Source organism: Hemitrygon akajei, chromosome 2, assembly GCF_048418815.1.
Source record: "Hemitrygon akajei chromosome 2, sHemAka1.3, whole genome shotgun sequence".
NCBI classification, from domain to species: Eukaryota; Metazoa; Chordata; class Chondrichthyes; order Myliobatiformes; family Dasyatidae; genus Hemitrygon; species Hemitrygon akajei.
Window position 1 is genome coordinate 191184197 of NC_133125.1, and position 17406 is coordinate 191201602.

A 17406-nucleotide genomic window follows, 5' to 3' on the forward strand; every position below is an offset into this window, starting at 1 on the left:
TGGGTCTATGTTCAGGGGTTTGTGACATACACTGTTAGTGGGCAGTATAGGGCACTGTTGGGTCTTTGTTCAGGGGCTGGTGACATACTCTGTCAGTGGGCAGTATAGGGGACTGTTGGGTCTTTGTTCAGGGGTTTGTGACATACACTGTTAGTGGGCAGTATAGGGCACTGTTGGGTCTATGTTCAGGGGTTTGTGACATACACTGATAGTGGGCAGTATAGGGCACTGTTGGGTGTTTGTTCAGGGGTTTGTGACATACACTGATAGTGGGCAGTATAGGGCACTGTTGGGTCTTTGTTCAGGGGTTTGTGACATACTCTGATAGTGGGCAGTATAGGGCACTGTTGGGTCTATGTTCAGGGGTTTGTGACATACACTGATAGTGGGCAGTATAGGGCACTGTTGGGTCTTTGTTCAGGGGCTGGTGACATACACTGATAGTGGGCAGTATAGGGCACTGTTGGGTCTATGTTCAGGGGCTGGTGACATACTCTGATAGTGGGCAGTATAGGGCACTGTTGGGTGTTTGTTCAGGGGTTTGTGACATACACTGTTAGTGGGCAGTATAGGGCACTGTTGGGTCTTTGTTCAGGGGTTTGTGACATACTCTGATAGTGGGCAGTATAGGGCACTGTTGGGTGTTTGTTCAGGGGTTTGTGACATACTCTGATAGTGGGCAGTATAGGGCACTGTTGGGTGTTTGTTCAGGGGTTTGTGACATACACTGATAGTGGGCAGTATAGGGCACTGTTGGGTCTATGTTCAGGGGCTGGTGACATACTCTGATAGTGGGCAGTATAGGGCACTGTTGGGTCTTTGTTCAGGGGTTTGTGACGTACACTGTTAGTGGGCAGTATAGGGCACTGTTGGGTGTTTGTTCAGGGGTTTGTGACGTACACTGTTAGTGGGCAGTATAGGGCACTGTTGGGTCTTTGTTCAGGGGTTTGTGACATACTCTGATAGTGGGCAGTATAGGGCACTGTTGGGTGTTTGTTCAGGGGTTTGTGACATACTCTGATAGTGGGCAGTATAGGGCACTGTTGGGTGTTTGTTCAGGGGTTTGTGACGTACACTGTTAGTGGGCAGTATAGGGCACTGTTGGGTCTTTGTTCAGGGGTTTGTGACATACTCTGATAGTGGGCAGTATAGGGCACTGTTGGGTGTTTGTTCAGGGGTTTGTGACATACTCTGATAGTGGGCAGTATAGGGCACTGTTTGGTCTTTGTTCAGGGGTTTGTGACGTACACTGTTAGTGGGCAGTATAGGGCACTGTTGGGTGTTTGTTCAGGGGTTTGTGACATACTCTGATAGTGGGCAGTATAGGGCACTGTTTGGTCTTTGTTCAGGGGTTTGTGACGTACACTGTTAGTGGGCAGTATAGGGCACTGTTGGGTGTTTGTTCAGGGGTTTGTGACGTACACTGTTAGTGGGCAGTATAGGGCACTGTTGGGTCTTTGTTCAGGGGTTTGTGACGTACACTGTTAGTGGGCAGTATAGGGCACTGTTGGGTCTTTGTTCAGGGGTTTGTGACATACTCTGATAGTGGGCAGTATAGGGCACTGTTGGGTGTTTGTTCAGGGGTTTGTGACGTACACTGTTAGTGGGCAGTATAGGGCACTGTTGGGTCTTTGTTCAGGGGTTTGTGACATACTCTGATAGTGGGCAGTATAGGGGACTGTTGGGTGTTTGTTCAGGGGTTTGTGACGTACACTGTTAGTGGGCAGTATAGGGCACTGTTGGGTCTTTGTTCAGGGGTTTGTGACATACTCTGATAGTGGGCAGTATAGGGGACTGTTGGGTGTTTGTTCAGGGGTTTGTGACGTACACTGTTAGTGGGCAGTATAGGGCACTGTTGGGTCTTTGTTCAGGGGTTTGTGACATACTCTGATAGTGGGCAGTATAGAGCACTGTTGGGTGTTTGTTCAGGGGTTTGTGACGTACACTGTTAGTGGGCAGTATAGGGCACTGTTGGGTCTTTGTTCAGGGGTTTGTGACATACTCTGATAGTGGGCAGTATAGGGGACTGTTGGGTGTTTGTTCAGGGGTTTGTGACGTACACTGTTAGTGGGCAGTATAGGGCACTGTTGGGTCTTTGTTCAGGGGTTTGTGACATACTCTGTTAGTGGGCAGTATAGGGCACTGTTGGGTCTTTGTTCAGGGGTTTGTGACATACTCTGATAGTGGGCAGTATAGGGGACTGTTGGGTGTTTGTTCAGGGGTTTGTGACGTACACTGTTAGTGGGCAGTATAGGGCACTGTTGGGTCTTTGTTCAGGGGTTTGACATACACTGTTAGTGGGCAGTATAGGGCACTGTTGGGTGTTTGTTCAGGGGTTTGTGACATACACTGTTAGTGGGCAGTATAGGGCACTGTTGGGTCTTTGTTCAGGGGTTTGTGACATACTCTGATAGTGGGCAGTATAGGGGACTGTTGGATCTTTGTTCAGGGGTTTGACATACACTGTTAGTGGGCAGTATAGGGCACTGTTGGGTGTTTGTTCAGGGGTTTGTGATGTACACTGTTAGTGGGCAGTATAGGGCACTGTTGGGTCTATGTTCAGGGGCTGGTGACATACTCTGATAGTGGGCAGTATAGGGCACTGTTGGGTCTATGTTCAGGGGCTGGTGACATACTCTGATAGTGGGCAGTATAGGGCACTGTTGGGTCTATGTTCAGGGGCTGGTGACATACTCTGATAGTGGGCAGTATAGGGCACTGTTGGGTCTATGTTCAGGGGTTTGTGACAGATTCTGATAGTGGGCAGTATAGGGGACTGTTGGGTCTTTGTTCAGGGGTTTGTGACATACTCTGATAGTGGGCAGTATAGGGGACTGTTGGGTGTTTGTTCAGGGGTTTGTGACATACTCTGATAGTGGGCAGTATAGGGGACTGTTGGGTGTTTGTTCAGGGGTTTGTGACATACTCTGATAGTGGGCAGTATAGGGGACTGTTGGGTCTTTGTTCAGGGGTTTGTGACATACACTGTTAGTGGGCAGTATAGGGCACTGTTGGGTCTTTGTTCAGGGGTTTGTGACATACTCTGATAGTGGGCAGTATAGGGGACTGTTGGATCTTTGTTCAGGGGTTTGACATACACTGTTAGTGGGCAGTATAGGGCACTGTTGGGTGTTTGTTCAGGGGTTTGTGACATACACTGTTAGTGGGCAGTATAGGGCACTGTTGGGTCTATGTTCAGGGGCTGGTGACATACTCTGATAGTGGGCAGTATAGGGCACTGTTGGGTCTTTGTTCAGGGGTTTGTGACATACACTGTTAGTGGGCAGTATAGGGCACTGTTGGGTCTATGTTCAGGGGCTGGTGACATACACTGATAGTGGGCAGTATAGGGCACTGTTGGGTCTTTGTTCAGAGGTTGTCTCCTTTATTACCAAGTTTGTAAAAGTAGGACAACTCTGGCAGATGGTCAACCCTGAGCACCAAGTTTTGCAAATGTCTGTCATTTATAATTTTTGAAGTGGAGGATGTTGGAAATAACGAAACAAGAACAGCAACCACTGGGGGGCGTGCACTGTACAATTGCCTAAGCATACTGTGATCACCAGGAAACCATTTGCATGTAGTTATGTAAAGTGCAAATTAAACAGCATAGAATATAACAATCATACAGTCCAATCCAACACCTCTAATTTATATTAACTGTGCAGTCCTTTGGGATTAAATTGCTCCCAGAAAAATCCCACATTAAATGACACTTAAGCAAAAATACATTTATTTTTTAATTGAATGCTTTTAGCAATTTGCTATCTATTAAAACAATTTCCAGAAGCAACTTCCATACTCACATCTGTGAGTAGACAGCCCCTTTTCCCTGCTGGTGTGATCCTCGGGTTTTTTTAATGTCTGCTATTACATTGATATAAAAAGAAGGGACTTGCCAAAAAATAACATCAACTACAAGTCTGGTTTAAAAAAAAACTGGAAGAGATTGTTTAAATCCCAAACAACAGAAAAACTGCAGATGCTGGAAATCCAAGCAACACACACAAAACAGCCCGAAATGTACTTTTTTCTATAGATGATGACTGGCCTGCTGAGTTGCTCCAGCATTTTGTGTGTGTTCCAGAGATTGTTTAATGACATTTCCTGTATACCTGTAAGGAGAATGAAATTATTCTTACTCCCGATCCAGTGCAGCACAATAACACAATGTCAAATCCATCTTGATCTGCAGTGACCAGAAATGTTGACTGATTTCGCTCTCTTTAGGTAAAAGGGTAGTAAAAAAAATTTACCTTTATTTCTGACTTGTACGTGGAAACATACAGTGAACGCATTGTTTGCATCACCGACCAACAAAGGCTAAGAGCCCTGTGGCTGGAGGCACCAACATTGCATGCTGACAACTCACTAATCCTCGCCCCTAATATGAGAGGAAGCTGGAGAACCTGGAGGGCGTAACGTCTTTTCTGCTGCCTTTAATTTTGTAATTGAGCGATTTGTTCTTGGTTGTATTCTACAGGCAGCGGAGGCGTTTCTGGTGCTGCTCCTGGAGGATGCCTACCTCTGCACCTTGCATGCCAAGCGAATCACCCTGTTCCCCAAGGACATACAGCTGGCCCGGAAGATAAGGGGAATCCAGGCGGGTTTGGGTTAACACAGCAGAACCCAGTATTTTGGCCAGTTCTTTCCCTCCCTCCTTTGTGCACCTGTGCCAAGAAAACTTCTCTCACTTCTAATAAGGAGACAGGACTTCTTACCAGAAGCAGTGGGATACATGAACTGTGTTCTGCCACTTTGTTCCTGGGTGACTCTCTGACTATACAGCATTGTGGCATGCTCATTTTAAGTAGATGCTCAGATATTGTAAGCCAGCTTTTAAACTTTAATTCTGCTGCAATGTTCTTCTAGTTGGTTGATGTCAGCAGCTGATGACACAGTGCTGCCTTCAATGTGTCTACTAATATGCCAACTGGCTAGCATTTCTTCGCCTCCCGCTCTCTGAAAGCGAGCCAACCTTACTGGATTGAGATGTGTTTGTGGAGTATATTGATCAGGCTGTGCTTGTGATTGGGCATGTGTATCTCAATTCCCACACTTGTATCTCAATCTCATCCTCTCCCGAGCACAAACTTCACCAAGGTAAATTATCACACACTTGATTAATATGAAACTGTGGGCTGTTGGCAGATATGAAAGTGAAAACATGGAGTATTTGGTAAATCTAAAAGTGATCAATGGGGTGTGGGGAGCCTTTAAAGAGCAGGCAAGTAGATTAATACTACCTTTTCTCATCACACCCCGAAGAATAAATACACCTTGCAGAAGAGGGGGAGCAAAATAACTCGGGGCCTATCTTGTCACTCCTCCAGTGGAGCTTCTGCACTTGTGCTGAGGATGATTTTATCTAATCTTTATCATGAACCAAAGGGGCAAATCAGTATTTGATAAAGTTAATGCTGACTGCTCTTGTTATTAGTAGTTCCAGCCAACAAGAGACTGACCATAGGGAGATCCTAGCCAATGAAAGTATTGTGTTTGCACTCCCTAAATTTTTTCTCAAGCTTTAAGAGCTGGTTTTAATTATTTTTCCTTTACTTTTGGTATGTAATGGATTTTACTCAATTTTTTAAACAAATATACATTTATGGTGGTTAAGTTTCCATACATTTGCAGGCAGAAGGATAGTCCCATTGGTAGTGTGGGGACTTGACTGATCTTCCCTACCATGACACCTTCATGGTGGGACCAGAGTAGTTGAAGGTTGAGAATTTGTTCCAACCCCAACATGTGCTCCCCTGACGTTGTACAGCCCTATACATTTCTTGGGGGCCTCCTCTAGTTATTATTGCCTGGTGACTTAAATCTTTTAGAAATACAGGGGAGATTTGGATAGACAGTGAAATATTGATCATTTTGTAGGCTTTATTTTAAAGATTTATTCATGGGGAAACTCTTTCTGACTGAGTTATTCTCCTCTGAAGTAGCTTTTCAGCTAACATATCATGGAAATAAAATGTTCCAAGCTAAGCAATTTTAAATATTTGTTTCCTTGTAGTAATTGTTTTAAATCGCTCAATTAATCCTTTTAAAATTTCAACTATTTTTACAAACATTTCCTATTGGCTTTTCTAAACCATCTCATAAGAAACCTTCCTCTAGTCTTCCTCTAGATCTGCCATATTTTCAACCAACCAGAAATTGGTTTGTTCTAAATTTTGACTCAAACTCTGCTGCCTTACAACTCTGTGAATGGTATAGTAGATTGCACTTGTTACGTAAGTTACATGCCAGATGCTGAGGTGGAAAAGGTTGCTCTTAATTTCTAATTATCCTTCCCACTTCAGGGCTGGTTTCTCTCTGTGTACCACCTCATTCAATGTGTGTGCAAGGGAAAGGATGAGGGGGAGAGCTATGGACTTTTACCTGTTTGTATTTTTAAAAATTGTAGTCCATTTAAAACAGTCATTACTACATATATATTTTCCATTCTTGTGTGTCCGTGGCCTATTGCCAGATCTGAAGCACTATTACTTAATAGTCATACATAAATTATGTAAAGCTCCAAACTTTCCAAGGTGTAGACCTTCTGGTCCATCATGCATGTGCTGGTTCTTTGAAAGAGATTAGCATCAGTACCCTGCCTTTTGCCTGTAAACATATCTGTCGAGCATGAGTCTTTTATATATCACTGTGGGTACACAGGTCTCATTTAATGGTGCTCCAGTTGTACCACTGGAAAATATGAAGCAAGGTCAAACTTATTGGCGGGGTCAGGAAGGTACGAAGACCAGCTAGAAGTTCAGAAGGGTATCTGTTCATGTGTTACTACTTACTGCCCGTCACGCCACTGCCGTTAAGGGCAGCAATGAAGGTCCCTCCATCTGTCTGTCTTTGGCCGCTCGGATGTAGAAGGCTTCTTTGTTGCTGTTTCCGCAAAAAATTTGTTTGACTAGTCACAGTTGTTAGCCCTGAGCTGAACTCCTGAACCTGGAGGACTGGTGGACCACACCTAGTCTGGCTCTACCCTTTGACCTGTTTGGCATGAGTGACCCTACAAAAAGCTAAAGCATAAAGCCCTGACTCCAGCCAGCATTGCTCTCTGGGTCGTTGAAATGTGCAAGCCTCCAAACCCTCATGGCTGATGTCTTACTTGTATAAAGCACAGGTATTGTAGCAAAAGCTGAGATCATGACTTTTCCCAGTCACTAGTCCTAGTTAGGGATCCTGCCATGTGTAAGAGAAATGAAATGCTGTGGAGCATGTTTCCGAGATCTGGGGTGGTAAATAGTGTTTGAACAAAACTGTTGATAATTAAGACACTGGAAAAATGTGGTTGAATTTTCCTGCTACCAAATGCAGTGAAATAAAGGTTTGAGTATTGGATTAATTTTGTAAAACCTGTCTCTTCAGATTCCTTTCAAGCAGGGATGTGGGCTATTTGACTGGGTTATAATTCAGAATGTGGTGTGTCAGGAGTGTGTGAAGTGTGGCCTATGTACGGCTGCACCTTGAATGCCTATTTTATGATCTAGTAGAAGTAGATATGTTGATACCTGCTACATAATAATTGAAAGTAGTGTTGCAGGCAGAGTCACAAACAGAGCACTGAGTATGAGTTGGGATGTTATGAGTTATGGGAACAGGTTGAATAGGTTAGGACTTTATTCTGGAGAATGAGGGGAGATTTGATAGAGGTATACAAAATTATGAGGGGTATGGATAGGTTAAATGCAGCAAGCCTTTTTTCTCTCAAGACTAGAACGAGAAGTCATACTGTAATTTAAGGGTGAAAGGTGAAATATTTAAGGGGAACATGATGGGGAACTTCTTCACCCAATGGGCAGTGAGAGTATGGGCTGAGCTTCCAGCACAAGTGGTGGATGTGGGTTTAATTGCTAAGTTTAAGAGAAGTTTGAATAGGTACATGGATATGAGGGATATGAAGGGCTATCTATGGTCCAGGTGTGGGTTGATGGGACGAACAGAGTTCAGCATGGACTAGATGGGCTGAAGAGCCTTTTTCTGTGCTTTTGTGTTTATGACTCTTATGTCCTTATTTATATTCGACACATGTATAACTTCTTCCTCTACAAAGCATGTCCAAAGCAGAATTTATGAAGGAATGAATGGGAGTTTGAGTAGTCATTTGGCATCTCAACAAAACTCTCATTCAGTGAAGTCATTCTAGAGCATTCATCTCATTTTCTCATCATGTGTCTCAAGTTGATTAGTTACAAAACCCATAGCCTTGTTAAACACAAGAGATTCTACAGATACTGAAAAGCCTTCCCGGTGACCACCCATTTCAATTTGACTTCCCATTCCCATTCTGACATGTCAGCTCACCACCTCTTCTATTGCCACAATAAGGCCAAATTCAAGTTAGGGAGAAGCACCTCCTATTCTATCTGGGCCTGAACATTTTTTTTTCTAATTTCTGGTAAATTTTTCCCCCTTCCCCTCATCTCTTCTAACATTCCCCGTTCTGGTTACCCTCTTACCCCCTTTCTTTGACCCAAACCCGCTCTGCTCCTCCTCCTCCCCTTTATTTTTGGTCCATTGTCCTCTCCTATGATTCCTTCCTCTTCAACCCTTTATCTCTTCCACCTATCACCTCCCAGGTTCTTTCTTCTTCCCCCACCCCGCCCCTACCCACTCACCTTACCCCTCACCTGGTCTCACCTATCACCTGCCAGCTTCTTCTCCTCCTCCTCCTTCCACCTCTTTATTCTGGTTTTCTGCCTCATTTCTTTTCTAGTCCTGAAACATTGACTGTTTATTTCCCTCTGTAGATGCTGCCTAACTTACTTAGTTCCTCCAGTATTTGTATTAGCCTCGAATGGGCAATGTCTGACTGGGGTAGAGAATTGCAAAGTTTTGTATCACCGAAGCTCTGAAATTCCTCATCTCTGTTCTAAATGTCTGACCCATTTAGAAGCTGAAGTTGTTTAAGATGTTGCTGAGGCCTAACATCAGTTTTGGTCACCTACCTATAGGAGAGATTAGATTAGATTCAACTTTATTGTCGTTGTGCCAAGTACAAAGCCAAATGAAATGCAGTTAGCATCTAACCAGAAATGCAGAGAATAGTGTTACTTACAAAATAGACAATAGACAATAGGTGCAGAAGTAGACCATTTGGCCCTTCGAGCCTGCACCGCCATTTTGAGATCATGGCTGATCATCTACTATCAATACCCGGTTCCTGCCTTGTCCCCATATCCCTTGATTCCCCTATCCATAAGATACCTATCTAGCTCCTTCTTGAAAGCATCCAGAGAATTGGCCTCCACTGCCTTCCAAGGCAGTGCATTCCAGACCCCCACAACTCTCTGGGAGAAGAAGTTTTTCCTTAACTCTGTCCTAAATGACCTACCCCTTATTCTCAAACCATGCCCTCTGGTACTGGACTCTCCCAGCATCTGGAACATATTTCCTGCCTCTATCTTGTCCAATCCCTTAATAATCTTATATGTTTCAATCAGATCCCCTCTCAATCTCCTTAATTCCAGCATGTACAAGCCCAGTCTCTCTAACTTCTCTGCGTAAGACAGTCTGGACATCCCAGGAATTAACCTTGTGAATCTACACTGCACTTCCTCTACAGCCAGGATGTCCTTCCTTCACCCTGGAGACCAAAACTGTACACAATACTCCAGGTGTGGTCTCACCAGGGCCCCGTACAAATGCAAGAGGATTTCCTTGCTCTTGTACACAATTCCCTTTGTAATAAAGGCCAACATTCCATTAGCCTTCTTGACTGCCTGCTGCACTTGCTCATTCACCTTCAGTGACTGATGAACAAGGACTCCTAGATCTCTTTGTATTTCTCCCTTACCCAACACTACACTGTTCAGATAATAATCTGCCTTCCTGTTCTTACTCCCAAAGTGGATAACCTCACACTTATTCACATTAAATGTCATCTGCCAAGTATCTGCCCACTCACCCAGCCTATCCAAGTCACCCTGAATTCTCCTAACATCCTCATCACGTCACACTGCCACCCAGCTTAGTATCATCAGCAAATTTGCTGATGTTATTCTCAATGCCTTCATCTAAGTCGTTGACGTAAATCGTAAACAGCTGTGGTCCCAATACCGAGCCCTGTGGCACCCCACTAGTCACCACCTGCCGTTCTGAGAAACACCCATTCACCGCTACCCTTTGCTTTCTGTCTGCCAACCAGTTTTCTATCCATGTCAATGTCTTCCTCCCAATGCCATGAGCTTTGATTTTACGCACCAATCTCCTATGTGGGACCTTATCAAAATAACTGTGAATAAAAAGCAAGTGCTACAGCACACAAATATAAAAGTACTGAGACAGTACAATATGGGTGCAATACTGCTTAGCGCTGTGATGTGAGGTTCAGCAGGGTCACAGCCTCAGGGAAGAAGCTCCCGTGGTGCGGGAGCAGAGGCTCCTTTAGCACCTACCAGATGAGAGGAGAGTAAAAAGCACATGGTTAGGGTGAGATGCATCCTTGATAGTGCTTTTTGCCCTGCTCAGGCAGCGTTTATGATAGATGTTCTCAATGGTGGCAATTGGGTGCCGATAATCCGCTGGGCAGTTTTCACCACACGTTGGAGAGCTTTGTGGTCCGATACGGGACAATTCCCATACCACACTGAGATGCAGATGGTGAGTATGCTCTCAATGGTACAGCGGAAAAAGTTCGTCAATATCCTGGGACAGAGGTGAGCTTTCTTGATGCTCCACAGGAAATAAAGGCGTTGTTGCACCTTTTTGATTAGGATGGAGGAGTTCAGGGACAGGGTGAGATCCTCGGAAATGTGGACACCAAGGAATTTGAAGCTTGATACACGCTCCACTGCAGCTCCATTGATGTAGATGGGGACGTGAGTGTGGCTTCTAGCATGCCTGAAGTCCACAATGATCTCCTTGGTCTTCTGGGTGTTAAGGGCCAGGTTGTTGTTGGCATACCACGTGGCCAGTTGCTAGTCCACGTAGGCCGTCTTGTTATCCCCTCTGATCAGGCCATCAATAAGATTGAAAGACTACAGAGTAAAGTTACAAGGATGTTGCCAGAACTTGAGGATCTGAGGTTTAGGGAAAGGATGAGTAGGTTTGGACTCTCCTCTTTCTTCTGTGTTCTCTAGAGCACAGAAGAAAGAGGAAAAATTTGATAGCATATACAAAATGGTGAAGGATATAGATAGCATAAATGCAAGCAGGCTTTTTCCACTGAGTCCGGGTGAGACTGGAACACTTTGTCAAGGGTGAAAGGTGAAATGTTAAAGGGGAACCCGAGGAGGAATTTTTTTGCTCTGGCAGTGTGGAACGGACTGTCAGTGGAAGTGGTGGATGCGAGATTGATGTCAACACTTAAGAAAAGTTTTTGGATAGGTACATGGATGGGAGGGCTCTGGAGTACATGTTCACTTCTGGTCATTTTGTTATAGGGACTGAGTTCAAGAGCTGTGAGGCTATGTTCCCTCTAAGCCGTGCGCTTGTACACACGCACACGTTTTTCAACCAGCGCACAAAGGAAATTAATGTGTGCACAAAAGGTTAGTTACCTTAAATAATGTAGTAATTAATAATTATACTTATTGAAAATAATCTTTTAGCTAACTGTTTCTGTTAACTAGTTAGTCGGTTTTACAAATACCACAATGCACGTCATTTATGTCACCTCACCTTTCCTGTTCCGGTTTGTACAGCTGCATCATGGCGGCAGCCATGTTTGGTGGACAGTGTTCATATCGTAAAGTTTACAAAGATCTGTTTCAAATGCTGTAGAGCTTACTAAGTTTTTATTGAAAAAAAATTGATTCACTATGTCAAATTCAAAAGAAGCGAAGGGCGTGAAGTGCAAAAGAACTGCAAATTTGTTTAAAGTTGAATGGCTTAACAAAATGGTAGAAACTACTACACCGAAAGCTCATGAGGTCATGAACGTTCAGCTACGAGAAATATTTATGTATGATTCGGAAACTGGAGTTATTTGTTTGTATTGTCGTGATGCGAAAGTTGCTGGAGAATTTGCTAGTGGAAAGAAGTGGGATGATATTTGGAAACTTGACTTTTTGAAGCACCATTTGGCAAGTAAATTGCATGGACAGTGTACAAAGCTCAGGCAACAGAACCCGTCATTACCCGTCACAGGAGTGCTACGCATGTTACGGTTGAATGCAGATGAGCGAGAGCGAAAACGATCAAACCCTGAAGATGAGGTACAAGAATGGTCAGTTATTGATTTAGAACCATAGAACAATACAGCACAGAAAACAGGCCATTTGGCCCTTCTAATCTGTGCCGAAACTTTATTCTGCTAGTCTCATTGACCTGCACCCAGTCCATAACCATCCAGACCTCTCCCATCCATCTATCCAATTTATTCTTAAAACTTAAGAGTGAGCCCGCATTTACCACATCAGATGGCAGCTCGTTCCACACTCCCACCACTCTCTGAGTGAACAAGTTCCCCCTAAACCTTTCCCCTTTCACCCTAAAGCCATGTCCTCTCGTATTTATCTCTCCTAATCTAAGTGGAAAGAGCCTACTCGCCCAGTAGTTTTGTAAACCTCTATCAAATCTCCCCTTATTCTTCTACGCTCCAAGGAATAAAGTCCTAACCTGTTCAATCTTTCCTGTAACTCATCTCCTGAAGACCCGGCAACACCCTAGTAAATCTTCTCCGCGCTCTTTCAACCTTACTGATATCCTTCCTATAGTTCAGTGACCAGATTTCACCACAATTGCAGATTGTGACATCACATTTGGCGATGAACAAGTTAATGCCTTATGTCTAACATATCATGATTTTCTAGCTGAAAATACTGTAATAGTTAGACAGTTTAATGATTTCAAATTTTCCATGCAAGAAAAAATTAGATCCAAACTGTTTTCAAACTTTGCTCAAATGGTGGAGTTTGTACTTCAAAATGAAGAGTTTTGTGACCTTGCACAGTTGATGGACATTGGGGGAACCTTTCTTGCATCTAGTGCGGACTGTGAGCGAGGTTTTAGCCTAATGAATCAACTCAAAAACAAGCTAAGAAACTGTTTAGGTGAATGTCATTTGGATATGTTAATGAGAATCAAAAGCTATCAATTGGATGGAAGTTCGATTAGTCTAGATAGAGTCCACAAAGAATTGGTAAATGCCAAAGACAGGAGAGAGAAAAAATAACTGAGTGACTTAAATATGTATGTTACTTTGTTGTTATTCTGTGCAGTTTTATGTCCAATATTTTGTGAACCTACATAAACTCTGCCATGTGTGCATTCAGTGCGCACATACTTTTGTCACAGGAAAAAAAACTGCACAACATAAGATTTTTGCGCACACTGACTACTAAAAATTAGAGGGAACATTGCTGTGAGGTAATGTTGTAGCTCTATAAATCCCTGGTAGACCACATTTGGAATATTGTGTTCAGTTTTGGTCGCCTCATCATAGGAAAGATGTGAAAGTTTTAGAGAGGGAACAGAGGAGACTTGCCAGGGCGATTGCCTGGATCTGAGAGCATAGATTTCAGGATAGGTTGAGCAAGCTAGGGCTTTTCTCTTTGGAGCAAAGGAGGATGAGAGTTGACTTGATAGATGTGTTTGAGATTATACGAGGCACAGATTGAGTAGACAGCCAAAGGTTTCAGTTCTGATGGCTTCATTATAGGAAGGACGTGGAAGCTTTAGAGAGGGTGCTGAAGAGATTTACCAGGATTAGAGAGCATGTCATAGTTTGAGTGCATTAGGACTTTAATTTCTGGAGCAAAGGAGTCTAAGAGATGACCTTATAGAGGTTTTTAAGATGATAAGGGCCGCCCAGTGGTGTAGTGGCATCTGCACTGGACTTCAAGGCAGAAGGTCCTCGGGTCCCAACCTGGGCAGCATCAGTATCTGCATGGACGAAAGGCCTGGCAATTTGCTTCTGTATCTTGACTAGAAAAACCCTGTGGACAGCTACACTCTCCATAGGGTCGCCGTGAGCCACTGACAACTCAACGGCACTCAACAACAACTTAAGATGATAAGAAGTGTGGACAAGTAGAGATCTTTTCCCAAGATGGAATGGCTAATATGAAGGGGGATCATAATTTTAAGATGATTGGAGGAAAGTATGGGCAGGAATTCGGAGGTGGGTGTTTTACACAGCTTGTGGTGGTGTGTGGAATACCCTGTCGAGGGTGGTACTAGAGACAAGTTTAACAGAAGCATTTAAAAGTCTCTTAGATAGGCACACGGATGAAAGAAAAGTGGAAGACCATGAAGAAAGGAAGGGTTGGATTGAACTTAGAGTAGGTTAAATGGTTGGCACAATATTGTGGGCCAAAAGGCCTGTATTGTGCTGTAATGTTTATAGCAAGTCCTGAATCTTGTGAATTGTTTCCATAAATTTTCTCAAGAAGAGCTGCTCATCTTTACACTGCTGTGGTGGTGTAGAGACAGCTATATTAGAGACATTCAAGAGACTTTGAAAGGCATATGTATGTTAGAAAAATGGCTATGTGGGAGGGAAGGGTTAAATTGATCTTAAACAGGTTGGCACAACATTGTGGACTGAAGGGCCTTTCTGTGCTGTTCTCTACGTTCTACTAAGAAAACATAATTTAGCATCTCACCCTGAAAGATGGCAACTCCAAAAATACATCTTGCCCTAGTTCCCTAGCAGAGATGTACAATGAAATCAGCTGTGTAGATTGTCAGCATTACATTTTCCACCCAAAATTAATGTTAATGCCACTCTCTCATGTGAGCTCTGGGTTCCCCATACTTTGCCTCCAGCAGTGCTCACATCTGTGCTGCTGCTGTCTCCAGTGATGACTGGAAAAAAGCCCTGTGAAGATTTACAGTTGTACTTGACAAACGCCATGAAAACATCCCCCAGAATCCAGGCCCTGCACTCTCTGCTATAGAAGAAACATAGAACAATAAAATCATTCAGGTTAATGAGTTCAATAAAATAAGGTTAGTCATTATTCCTCTGTTAGGGTATTTAGAATAGAGGACATTACAGCACAGGCCCCTTAGCACACAATATTGTGTTGACCTTTTAACCTGCTCGGAGATCAATCTAGCTCTTCCATTTTTCTGTCATCCATGTCCCTAATGTATCTACCTCCACCATCACTCCTGGTAGTGTGATCCATGTGTCCACCATTCTCTGTAAAAACCTACCTCTAATGTACACAATACACTTTCAACCAATCACCTGAAAGTTATGACCTCCAACCCCGTATAGATATTTCTGCCCTGGGAAAAAGTCTCTGGCTGCCCACTCGATCTATGCATCTTATCACCTTGTACTTCTCTGTCAAGTCATTGCTGATCCTCCTTTTCTCCAAAGTGATAAGTCAACCTTCTCACTCAACCTTTCCTCATAAAACATGCTCTCTCATCCAGGCAGCATCCTGGTAAATCTCCTAATAATGTGTTTCTTTGTTTTTACTGTGAACACCTGCTAGAAAATGAATCTCGGGGTAGTATATGGTGACATATACTGTATGTACTTCAATAATAAATTGATTTTGACTTTAGCATCGTGGTAAATCTTCTCTGCACCCTCTCCAAGCTTCCACATCCTTCCTCTAATGAGGCAACCAGAACTGAACACAATTCTCCAAGTGTTACCTAACCAGGGTTTTATAGAGCTGCAACATTACCTCGTGGCTCTTGAACTCAGTTTCCTCAGCTAATGAAGGCTGGCGCACTATACGCTTTATCAACTTCTGTGGCAACTTTGAGGATATATGCACAAGATCCCTCTATTCCTCTGCTCAGCCTCCTGCCATTAACCCTTACTCTGCCTTGTTGTTGACTTGTGCATCAGTCTTCATAATGGACCGCCTTTTAGTACTGAAATTTTCTTCCCTCAGTGGCTCAGACTGTGGCTCCTTTCTGAGTGAGTGAACTATCTTGACTACACCCTAAATTGGTCCCTTTGTGGGTTCATTGATACAGTGAGCTGAATCCCTCTCGGAGGTGTCTGCCCTCTCAGCTGAACATAAAAGGCCCCTTGGGCCACTGTTTTGCATAGGAACAGACAGGAGATGGGGGCTGGGCCCTAGAGAGTGGTGCTGTGTTCCTCCTAGAGACCCGAGCCAATGCTTTCTCAGTCAATATTACTTCTTAAAATACTAACTTTCTATAAGCAAATGTTAAAAGAAAACGAGATCAGCATACAGTGAATTGCGTCATTTTGTTTCAATGGCTAACGCAGTCTGAGGATGTGCTGGGGGCAGCCCACTAGGTCCCATGTTTCCAATACCAACATACTTGCCACAACTTACTAACCCTTACTAACTCACAGTCTTTGGAATGTGGGAGGAAACCCTTCATTAGGAATGGAAGTATAGGAGCCTTAGGTCCCACACCAGCAGGTTTAGGATCAGTTATTACCCTTCAGGATCTATCCAAACCAGAAACCCTGAATCAATGGTTCTGTGCGAGCAGCACTTACTGTGCAAGACAGAGCTTACTGGTGACCAACAGGAACTCAAAGAAATGCAGCAGTCATCAAAGTAGCAAAACGACAATACAGGGACAAGATCCAGACACAATTCTCCACCAACAACACACGCAGTTTATGGCAAGGTCTGCATCGCTGCCTCTCTCCCAGATGAGCTAAATCTTTTTTACTCCTGGTTTGATGTTGCCAACACTGATCCAGAGGAGAGTGGCCAAAGTGACCTGCACCTTGGTCATCTCTGAGGCTGAAATACGCAGGTGTTTCCAACGAGTGGACAGTCACAAGGCTGCGGGACCGGACGGCATCCCAGGGCGGGTACTCAGGATGTGCATGGCACAACTGGCAGGTATGTTTACTGACATTTTTAATCTCTCCCTCTCCCAGTGTAGAGTGCCTTCCTGCTTCAAAACATCCACCATGGTCCCTGTACCTAAAAAGTCCAAGGTAACATGTCTGAATGACTGGTGTCCTGTTGCACTCACCTCAATAATAAGCAAATGCTTTGAGAAGCTGGTCAAGGACAACATCTGCAGCATGCTACCACCCACACTGGAACCCTTACAATTCACCTACCGACACAGCTGATCGACAGATGATGTAATACCCACAGCTCTACACACCGTCCTTACATACCTTGAGAAGAAGGATGCCTATGTGAGAGTGCTGTTCTTGGACTACAGTCCAGCATTCAACACCATAATTCCCTCCAGGCTCGTCAAGAAGCTCAGAGACCTCGGCCTTGTGCAGCTGGATCCTGGACTTCCTGTCAGATTGCTGGCAGATGGTAAGAGTGGAGCTCCTCTCCTCCACCCCTCTGACCCTCAACACAGGAGCCCCTCAGGGTTGTGTACTAAGCCCCCTCCTTTACTCTCTGTATACCCATGACTGTCGCCACCCACAGCTCTAATCTACTAATTACATTTGCTGACTATACTACGTTGATTGGTCTAATCTCAAATAATATTGAGGCAGCCTGCAGAGAAGTCATCACCCCGATACAGTGG

The 17406-nt window shown here is 44.0% G+C and overlaps 1 protein-coding gene across 1 annotated transcript in view; it reads left to right on the forward strand.

Moving 5' to 3' along the window:
* Nucleotides 1-7361, forward strand: part of LOC140719368 (histone H3-like centromeric protein A) — a 33573-nt gene extending 26212 nt beyond the window's left edge. The window contains exon 5 of the mRNA XM_073033965.1: nt 4484-7361. Coding sequence (XP_072890066.1) covers nt 4484-4618 — 135 coding nt within the window. The 3' untranslated portion in view covers nt 4619-7361. The remainder of the gene's footprint in view (nt 1-4483) is intronic.
* Nucleotides 7362-17406: the final 10045 nt, after the last annotated feature.